The sequence below is a fragment of the Nyctibius grandis genome, chromosome 5 (genome assembly GCF_013368605.1).
Source record: "Nyctibius grandis isolate bNycGra1 chromosome 5, bNycGra1.pri, whole genome shotgun sequence".
NCBI lineage: Eukaryota > Metazoa > Chordata > Aves > Nyctibiiformes > Nyctibiidae > Nyctibius > Nyctibius grandis.
The window spans coordinates 42,433,255-42,444,309 of record NC_090662.1 but is presented as its reverse complement, the minus strand read 5'-3'; the positions used below and the strand labels follow the sequence as shown (position 1 = coordinate 42,444,309).

The window sequence follows — 11,055 nt, the reverse complement described above, 5'->3', positions numbered from 1 at the left end:
CAAGATTGGCCTGAAATAAGTGGTAACTTCATACAGCTCAGTCTTGTCTGCAAAAAGAGACAACCGGCAGAAGAGTTCCCGTCGCTAGAGGTTGATAGCCTGGATGCCAAATGTGTAACACAATGTGGCTGCAAATAGACAGTGGTGGAAACGTGCACCGGAGAGAGGGAGTATTTCATACTGGCAGGCAAGATCAGTATTTCAGAGATACCTACCGGCAAATCATCTTGCTTTACTAACACTTACTGAGTCTTACAACTGAAGCCTCAAAATCTAAGGGGCCACAATCGTAACGCTGCCAAGGCCAGTAATGGATGTTGCATTTGGTCTGTGCTAAGCACATCCAGACAGGCAGCAGCAGCAAATCCCCCAGGGCCACCAGCCCCTGCCCTAGCGATGCCACAGCAGGGCCAGTCTCCAGCTCCCCACAGCCCTGCCCTGCCTGGGAGGTGCCCGGTGCCTGGAGCTGCAGATATTTTTTGGCTCTAGGGAGACACAAGCAGCCCCAACGCGTCCCATCTGTCCTCTCCAGGCTGCACAGCAACCTAGATGCTGTTGCATCCTCTCTTCCCCCTCCTCTCTGGCCTCACATCACAGAAACTGCTGTGAGAAAACATAAAATGAAACTGAAACAGCACTAAGCCAGAGCAGATTTGCTTGGGTTAAGTTTTATTCACATGTACGGGGACTGTAATCAGCTTTAACAATCCAAACAGATACTCCAATGGGTGTAATTTAGGTGAATCTTCTTTTGCCAAATGAGCACAGTTACCTGTGGCTGTTTCACACCTCTGCCAGCGCTGAAGCTGCTGCCGCTGCTGACAAGAAGTGGCTGAGCAAGGGGCAGGTAGAATGTCTGGTGCTGGTGCATTGGTCTTGTAATTCATCTGAGGTGGAGGCATGCTGCAGTATCGCTTTGCAGCTCCCTTTGCAAGGGTTGCGATCTGGTTTTTGTAAGGCGAATAGATGGTGCTCCCAGCTGTCCCCACTGACAAGGGGCAGAGGTGTCAGACACTAAAAGCAGCATCTGACCTAAGACACAGACATTAAACACTTCTCCAAAAGAGGAAAGAAGTGTCGAGCGAGAATGAACCCAAGGGAAAAAGCAGGTTTGAGAGATGTCATAAGGAGCAGGAAAATGTGCACAAGGAACAGTAGTGGAAATTAGTGGCCACACAGGCATCAGTCAAATGGCCCTTTATATAAACTGGTTGGAGCAAGCCCATGTAAAGAAAATTTACGTGGCACTAAGGAAATGAGGTTGGACAAAACCCCAATCATGGAAAATAGTGAGGAAAAGGAAAGCAGTAGGAAATGAGGTGAAAACTAGCACACAAGAAGAAAAAAGGGTACCCAGACCAGACCAGACCGGGATTAGTTTCCCCCACTTGTAACTGCTGTCCTGTCAGCCTGTCACTGTTCAGCATTTTTATCCTTCCTGCTCTTTCACAAATCTGAATGCTGAGCTGTTTTTGCTTCATCCTGAGAGCTGTGGTGTCCATCAGTTATCCAGGAAAAACTGTTTCTCAGTTGTAAACATATAGAGATTGAACCAAACTATATAATTTGGGACAAGGATCACCCCAAATCCCAAACATGACTGCATTTACGTCCAGAGATTCAGTTAAAGCCCTTCTTCACACGTGCGTTGAAGACCATTACATTAACATTCGGGTTAAGGCAGTATAAATGCTGTTATGATTCAGTAATAATCCTTCCTATGAACAGCTTTTGCAAATCCCACTCTGTCATTCCCACGGTCGAAAATGCAGTAAAACGCAGACATAAAGACATCTCCTAAAATCCAGAGCGGGCCGGAGCGAGTAGTGATGTCAAGAGACTGGAAGCCACTCATGCAGAAGGTTTGGTCTTCAATAGACTCCTGGAAGGGAAAGCACAGGTCCTTGTGGCCACCTGCTCCAGCCCTGGCCCGGGAGCGGGGACAGGGGAGCGGGGAGGCTGCGGATACGCACCTTTACGACATATTGCTCTGCTGTCAGTTTGTACTCGTGGTGTCCGATCGTGAAGCTTATGTGAGGCAAGCTGGACAGCCTTCTGCAGTCTACGAGAAACTGTATGCGATGCACTGATTGAGACGGGATTCGTTTGCCTTATTTTAATTCTTGCCCTTTGAATTCAAGACTTTTGTGGCAGGTAATAGTGAATTTACTACAGAGAAACAGCATCAGGCTGACTTATGGCCCAACGCTGCCCTCCAGCTTTCCAGCTCCTGCACTGGGTCAAACCAGCCTGACAGCCCAGACCACTGCACCAAAGCCCCTAGGGACCCAAGGCTGATGAAAATCCTTGTGAGCTCCAAAAGGGACAAGGTGAAGGAGCACTCTGACATCCCCCTGTACAACTTGGAAGCAAAACTGAGTGTGTGAGGCCCAGCAAACCCATGTTAGCAAGGTTTGCTGAGCAAAAGTCCTCCGATGCTCTGGCTGGGACTGGGTGGAGGAAGGTGCCTCCAGCCCACACAGGGAGCGCCCTACGGCTGCAGCTCATCCCACTCCCTCCCGTAACATCATAGTTTTAGGGAAAAAAAAGCCAGTGAGGAATATGGCACTTTATACCCTGCCTCAGAGTAGGATTTAAAGAGCAGAAGCAGGACTAAACTCTGGCATGGCCATTCATTTCCATAAATAATACATTCACTTACAGTAACACAGAAGATCATTTCTTGGCCTTTCTAGTTATTTCATGAAACAACTGGCGTGTTAAATGGCACTGCAGAATGCTCCCAGCCCCAGAGGGGTCTTTGCTGTAAACTGTAGTGTTTAAAGTCATTGTTTTAGAGGCTTCCTATAAGGAAGAATCTACTATTTTTGTTGTTGTTAAATCAGCTTTATGAAAACATAGCCCTAAATCTTGTGTATACTTATCAAGAATCATACCATTAGAACAAAATAAACCATGGGATACAGAGGAAATGGTAAAAAAGCCAGTATGGTGGTTTGTAGGTTATGAGAAGCAAGACATAATTCATTTACATAGCTACCTCCAGAACAAATTAATTCTTGCTGGAAAGAGATAAAAGTTCTGGTAAAATTACTGATGGATGCACCCACTTATATTGGGATAAATTTGAGCCAATATACTCAGTCTGTCTGTGGTTGCTACAAAAACAGTCCCAGAAAGTCTTATTTTTGGGATGCTGCTTTGCAGAATCTGAGATGCTGGCTGAGTGCTCTTAAGTCAGCAGTGGACTATATAAGCTTATACAGCAATGACCTGTTTCTTGTTTATATAACACTAATATAAGTGCATTGGAAATATATATTTTATCTATGTCCATTAGTATGTACCATTATAAAACCAACTTGTTATTAAAGCATAAAGCATAAAGGCATGTATCTGAAAATTGGAATAAAAATGAAATTTAGGGTTTAATTGAGAAAGAATCAGAAGCTTCACGAGTTACACAGATGCAACTCCAAGTCCTCCTCTTACAAAAGGAGGCAGATTAAAAGTCCACTTTTGCCTTCAATCTCTGCCCAGTGCACTGGGCAACCGTAACACTCTCAATTTTCTTCCAAGTGCAGTTTTGTGTCAGGATCAAGACAACTGCAAAGTTAACAGCAACCATACACGGCAGCTTTACTTGGGGCACTGGAGCTGTGGCAACATGGTAATTACCCGTGGGAGTCAGCCAAGGGACAGCAATGAGGCACAGTAAAAATAAGCTGCTCTCTCCCCGGAGGTGGGTGGGTTTAGCTGTCTCAAGCTTGTTATCTCAGTGCTTTAGACATTACAAGGGTTCAGTCATGCCATCTGAAAATTGCCGCCTGGGACATGCGAAGGGTTGCAGTGAGATATCCCAGCCCAGCCTGCAGGCAAGGCAATGGAAAAGCCTAGCCTACCTTGAGCAACCTCAGCTCATGGAAGCCACCCAGAGAGGCACAGGGGGCTGGGGACCGCAGGTGTGGGGCCAGAGAGGCCATGAAGTGATCCATCAAAGCCATTTTGGCTTGCTGGAGGAGGTGGAGGTGCTCTGCAGAGGGCAGGCAGGGACGGGGAGGACTGGTAGGGAGTGTCTGCAAGGGGGATTCAGGAGAGAGCAGCAGGGAAGAGAGGAAAACCAGCAAAGGGACAGAGGAATAAGGTTCAGGAGAGAGAATAAGAGACAGCGAGGTCTGTCCTGCACGCTGTGGCTCATGTGCCAGCAGCCAGCGTTGCGAGCATCACAGATGTGTGTCCCTCCTGGGAGCCCCAGCACGACACCGCCTGCTCTGCTGCAAGCTGACAGCGAGAGGTCCTGTCAGTGGAGCCATTGTGGGGCTGCAATTACAATACCTTTCCCTTTCCATTTGATGCTGATGGGGCTGGCCATCAGCACTGAACCCCTCCTGGTTTGAGCGAGCCAACAGCTATAGCCAGGGACTTTGAAAGGAAGTGCTCCAAAAGAAATTATCTCTGATGTAGAGAATGGAACAGTTCCTCAAACTGACGCCCCCATTATTTCCTTACACACCAGTACTGATGAGTATGGGAGAAGAGGTGGACATCTGGGAGGAGGGCTGGGGCAGCAAGGCAGATGGGTCAAAACCAGCATGGCTCTGAGTTCAGTGCTCTCCTGGAAATAAGGCTTTCACTGAGACCTTTCTGAGCAATTATTTCAGTTATTTTCCCACCCTATAAGCTCTTTGCACCAAATATCAGTTTCTCTTCCTCTCTGGCTGTTTTCTGGCTGTATAGTTTTTACCTCTCCAATAGGCGTTGGGCTTGCCCCAATATACTCCTGTAATCGCCTGATTTGTGAAGAGGGACCAGTGATAAGAGAAGTGCCTGAGTCAACGATGGCTTCGCAGCCATGGGAGCAAAATGCCACCCGGCCCTGGATCTTTATGCTGCAAGTGAAAAACAAAGCATCTTTAAGTAAATCGCATATACACTGTGACTGAAGAAGCATATTATTGCTTGCTAAAGTGCCAGACTATGGTCTGAAGCTTAAACTAGCTGCCAATCTTTCCCAGTCTTAAAAGAAAAGAACGTCTTTAAAAGACAAGAACGTAATAAAAGGAAACAGCATGAGGAAGACGTCTTGTTTGTGGACCCACTTTTCTCTCTGAGGACTCCTACAGCCCTAATCGCTCGTTGCCTGCTGATGAATTAGTCCTCACCCACAGGTATGTGTCCTCATTGATTTGTGCAGCAGGAGAAGGACTGAAGGGACACTGACTACTTTGACCAAGGTGAACAGGAAAGATGAGAGCAGGACCTGGGGCTGGATTCAGTTCCTGGGTGCCTTAACCTCTTAACTGAATAGTCCACCAAGAGTCAACTTGACCACTGGTGTATCATATTAAAACATATTAATGTGCTCTCCTGGAAAGCAGCTGCCCATGTCACAGTGGATTTAGAGATCTAATAAACCCTGGTCTCGTCCTGGTGAACCCCCTCTTTGAAAAGCACAAGGGTAAAACGCTGCAGCTGAGTCCTCCTGCACCTGTATCACTAGGTGTTTCTGTCTCTGCGGGTTTTACCTGGGAAGGTGAATCCCACCAGGTATTTCATACATACGTACACACGTACTTGTTCAGGTGTATTTGCCAGTAGCTTTTCTCGGTGACTGGGACCCAGTGGATTGAACCTTTGTAGAGGGAATGGTCTATTCCCCCCAGAATCAACTCACCACCATTCTCGGTGTCATCATCTCCTCTGAAAGCAGAAGACAGGTTAACACAGACATGGGAGTGTTCCAGCATGCACCAATGAGATTACACTCAAAAAGCAAAAGACAAACCACAGCCCTTTCTAAATTCAGATATGGATGGCTGAAAGGGATTATTTCTAAATTATAACTGCGTATGTCCCAACTCAGAGCCTCCAAACCACCTCTGAGAAGACTTACTGTAGGCTGCCAAGGGCTAAGATAGGCATCAGGAGCAGGCTGACCAGTTGCTGTTCTAACCTCAGAATAAACACTAGATAAATTGGTGGAGTTACAGCTAGGTCCAGATGAGGTAACAACATTTCTTTTCTGAAGTGTGGCTACTTGGATGTAGCACAGCATTTCTGTTTACCCCCACTGGCCAGAAGGAAACCTCTGGCAACTCAGAAATGGTGAGTCTGAGCTTGGAGCTTTTCTTTTGTTTATGACCAGCTCCAACAAGAATAACTCTCCGTCCAAAAATTCATGGTCCTCCCCAGCACATTGCTCCTTTTCACTCCATATTTTTCAGTGTCAGATTGAAAAAAAAAAAAAAGACATGGGGAAAATTACTTTCTTGAATTGAAGATTTATATAGATGCATGGTTGTCTCAACAATTAAAATAGATTTGCTTCTATTTTGGCAGTGTTACTTTAAAGACTGACCTTTTCAGATAGAAAGAGAACACCGGCTCCTCTACCAGCTTCTGGTTCATGATGCTGTCAAACACGGGCAGAGCATTGCCCACTGCTAAGGAGGGGTAGCCCAAGCCCAGAACGCCATCAAAGTGGGCAAGGACAAAGGTTTTTCCTGGCTCAAGCACCGACTCACCAAAGTCCTGTCCCTTGATGGAGATGTTACTTATCTGCTTGGTACAAGTGAAAGTAAAGACACCGTCAGTTACAAGAAATCAGTCACATTTCAGATCCATATCAATGGATTCATTCCGTTTATAAAGCCTGGATATCCTTGTATGACTTGCATCAACATAGCAGGTGCCCATTTGGTAGGTAGGCTGCACCTTTTAATACCTTAATTCTGTGGATGTTTCTTCATAAACCCAGGACAGGACCCAAGGAGAGAAGCAGAAATGCAAAATAAAATCTTAGGGATTTGTCTGGGTAGCCCAAAGCCAGAGCAGCACCCACACCTCTCAGCACCCAGCTTGGTGGGACCTCGCCCTGCCCTTGCCTGAACCAGGCAAGGTCTTCCAGGGCAAGGCTGGTATCTGAATGCCCTGAAAACAGTTGAACCTGGAGACTGACACACATTTTAGGTGGAGGCTCACCTGCAGCGTCTCTTTGCCAGCAATGCCCAGGAGCTGTCCTGTGCCATACTGTAAGGAGAAAGCGTCCCCTCCGTGCTCGTATGAATCCGACAGAAAGGACTTAAATTTCTGGTGCACCCCTACACAAAACAAATGACACCTGTGCACCGAGGGGAGATCCCGGCACCACGCCTGCTCCCTGATGCAGAGCCGGCCGAGATGCAGGCAAGGCAGATCTTACGAGGAAGGCATCGATGGAGGTGCCTATTTCCCCACAGGCCTGATTTCTGTGCCTTGGACATTATTTGGAGTTTTAAAGGCAAATCAAAACAAAAATGGGCATTTCCACCACTATTTGTAGCTCTCCCAGGTTTATTTTCATGCCTTTTACATCAGGCACCTTGTGGTGCGGAGGCTGTTTGGCAGCTGCAGCCGGCTCCTGCCCTGGCTGCGGGGCAGTGGGGAGGGGCAGAGACGGAGGAGAAAGCTAGGGAGGGGAGAGTGGCCCTCAGGGGTGCTCCAGATCCTCCCCTTCCAAATCCCTGCTGCAGGCGACCTCCTTGGGAAAGGAGAAATGCCCAAGGTACCGGAGACACGAGGAGTGTAAGGGAGGGTAACGTTTCTTACTGCACGCTTCGCTGATGCAATAAGCAGAAGGGACCCAAAAATTGGAGGAGCCGGTGTCAAACACGACGGTGAACCTCTGTGGTGGTGTGCCAACACTCACGACTCCGTAGTACTGCGCCTGGGGGAGGAACAGCCCCATCAACCCCCACCTGCTCCCATTGCGCTATTCCTGAGGAAAAAGCACACTTAGAAGCATCACGCAACGCTTTCTCAGGGAGTGGCTGTGGGCAGCAGATTTCACTCCAGCTGCATGTATAACAATGAAGCATTTTTAAAGCCTTTTAAACAAATGCTCAGTCGGGTTCCCCATGAAGTCAATGAGCCCTCTTGCACTGACTTGAGTGGTGGCAAGGTCAGCCCCAAGACGAAGCTCTCACATGACCACGCAGGCTTTCAGGCAGCTCCCTGCTGATGTCAGTAAGAAATTATAGAATCATAAAATCGTTTTGGTTGGAAAAGACCTTTAAGATCATCACGTCCAACCATTAACCTAACACCGCCAAGTCCACCACTAAACCATGTCCCTAAGCACCACATCTACACGTCTTTTAAATACCTCCAGGGATGGTGACTCCACCACTTCCCTGGGCAGCCTGTTCCAGTGCTTGATAACCCTTTCAGTGAAGAAATTTTTCCTGATATCCAACCTAAACCTCCCCTGGCACAACTTGAGGCCGTGTCCTCTTATCCTATCACTTGTTACTTGGGAGAAGAGACTGCTACAACCTCCTTTCAGGTAGTTGTAGAGAGCAATAAGGTCTCCTCTGAGCCTCCTTTTCTCCAGGCTAAACAACCCCAGTTCCCTCAGCCGCTTCTCATAAGACTTGTTCTCCAGACCCTTCACCAGCTTCACTGCCCTTCTTTGGACTCTCTCCAGAACCTCAATGTCTTCCTTGTAGTGAGGGGCCCAAAACTGAACATTCGAGGTGCGGCCTCACCAGTGCCGAGTACAGGGGGACGATCACTTCCCTAGTCCTACTGGCCACACTATTCCTGATACAAGCCAGGATGCTGTTGGCCTTCTTGGCCACCTGGGCACACTGCTGGCTCATATTCAGCCGGCCATCGATCAACACCCCCAGGTCCTTTTCCACCAGGCAGCTTTCCAGCCACTCTTCCCCAAGCCTGTAGCGGTGCATGGGGTTGTTGTGACCCAAGTGCAGGACCCAGCAATTGGCCTTGTTGAACCTCATACAATTGGCCTCGGCCCATTGATCCAGCCTGTCGAGATCCCTCTGCAGAGCCTTCCTACCCTCAAGCAGATCAACACTCCCACCCAGCTTAGTGTCATCTGTGAACTTACTGAGGGTGCATTCAATCCCCTCGTCCAGATCGTGGATAAAGATATTAAAGACAACTGGCCCCAACACTGAGCCCTGGGGAACACCAGCCATGACCGGCTGCTGACTGGATTTAACTCCATTATCAGCACAACCCACCTTTGCCAGCATCAGAGGGCTCTGACCAGCAGCACAAATGCTGTCACAGGTAGCTGGGCTTTTTCCTTTGTAATTAGCAGCTATTAGCAAGTTAAAAAATTAATTCTGTTGTGGAGATTGTGTCTGATGTACTTGAACAAAGTTCATCCAGTGGATAAAGAAACCACTGACCGTCCTTGGATACCAATTGAAGCTAATCTGTGAACACGTGAATGCTGGAGTGAAGAGCTTATCCACATCCCAAATGCAAGTGTCTAAGTGCCCCTATCTGGCCCTGCAAGAGCACTTCAGCATTAAGAGACCTATTTATAGGAACAGGCATTTCTGGAATTCAAACGCAGATAGAAAAGCAATACCCAGTGCCAAGCCTTTTGCAGCAATACAAATATTTGGATATGTATCTTCAAGTGCATATTTGTTAATACATTGAATATAGTTTCTGACCCTGGAGTTTACGGTCTGAATGAGATAATCACAAAAAGGCAAGCAAGTGCGCCATTTAAGAGAATATCCAGCTGTACGGCAGGATTTTATTCCTTCCTGTATTAAACAAACCTTTATTGATTAATCTGTAAAGTGAGGCAGCTCTAACTCATGTTGGTCAAAAGAAAAACCAAACCCAAAAAAACCCCACAAACACACCTGAAACCTCCACAAAATTGTTCCTGGTGCTAGCTGGATATGCTGGGGAAGGGGGTTTTGCTTTGTTATTTTGATATTTATCCCTCTTTGATAAGCTTTAGAGCAGGCTGAAATTTTTCAGTCTCCTTTGTTCTTCTTCACACACATCTCTAGCTCCTCTTGACATACTCCTTTATGGCCCTCAAGTGCTGGGAAGTTCTTGCTGAATTAATTCCTCCCCTGTTCAGATGCAGCCTCCACAACATTTCTGCAACTTAGCTTTCCTTTAGATAAGCATAACAGAAGAACTGAATAAAAAAGAAAACAGAGACCAACCAAACGGACAAGGTGCTAAACCCAGGAAAGACACAAAATGGTTGCCCTGCTGACTTGCCTGAGATCCACCGAAACTCACGTTTTTTCCTTTCTCAGTTTAGAGGGTAAATTCAGCCAGGTTAGTGAGACACCCAGGTCAGTCTCAAATACTTAACAAACATTAAGCTCAGCAGATAAAAGAAGAAAAATAAAAACTCTACTTGGGTCTTTGTTATTGCTGATTTAGGATTCCACGTGATCAAATATTTGGGGGATTTTTTTATAACATGCAAACATCCAAGTTTCTGATGAATATAATTAAATGAAGTAATCAGATTCTGCTACTAAAAACCCAATCCTGAACCAAGATTGATACAGGCAAACCTTCCGTATTTGCTTGGAGACCAAACCAAGTCCAATACACACCTATACAAAAATAAAACTTGTCACAGGACTACCACTGCTAGTTTACATCACCTTTCTACCCGGGTCCCACCCATGCTAACCTAGATCCTTACGTGCTTTATTTTGCAGACTAGTAAATTAATTTTTTATGATCTAGTATTTATAGCGTAGAGCAACGAGCCACGTCAAGCCCTATAATTTCATTGAGAGATTAGATTTCAAATGTGCTGGGAAAAAAATCTGCCTTCAAGAGAACAGCGAGTCCTCATGATTGCATTACCAAAACTGTACTTACATTCATGTAATCGTACAGCCTTTCTGAAGCGGTTCCTACTGATAAAGCAATATCTGCAGGGAAGCAATGCAGGTACCTCCGGGCAAAGACATCAGGGTGGTGATTCCTCCAGAATTCCTCTAATTCTCCCTTTTCCTTCAGTTGTTTCTTGATAGATTTGAATCGAATGAGAGGGATTCTGTGTAAATAAACACAAAAAATTTAACTGGATCCCTTTTCTAGAGTTCTCATATACTCTCTTTTAAAATTTTGTTTCTTTTTTGAGACCTCGGGTAGCAACAAGCACGGATCACCCCGGGAAGCCAGCTGAGACATGCACCAGCGATGCTAGACAGGTATTCTTACCGTTCCACGGCCACGGTGAACGGGATGTAAACCACAGCCAACAGTATCACCCTCATGGCTCCAAGCAGTTCAGAGTCTAATGACCCT

General features: G+C 46.6%; 1 protein-coding gene across 1 annotated transcript; it reads right to left on the bottom strand.

The window, feature by feature from the left end:
• Window positions 1-699: 699 nt before the first annotated feature.
• Window positions 700-11,024, bottom strand: LOC137664467 (cathepsin E-like). The gene is made up of 9 exons (XM_068402535.1): window positions 10,969-11,024; window positions 10,624-10,801; window positions 7,549-7,666; window positions 6,943-7,061; window positions 6,320-6,519; window positions 5,536-5,661; window positions 4,706-4,850; window positions 1,974-2,072; window positions 700-1,882 (listed from the first exon to the last, which is right to left on the bottom strand). The coding sequence occupies exons 1-9, from the start codon at window positions 11,022-11,024 to the stop codon at window positions 1,703-1,705; spliced, it is 1,221 nt and encodes a 406-aa protein (XP_068258636.1). The 3' UTR covers window positions 700-1,702.
• Between the last annotated feature and the right edge of the window lie 31 nt (window positions 11,025-11,055).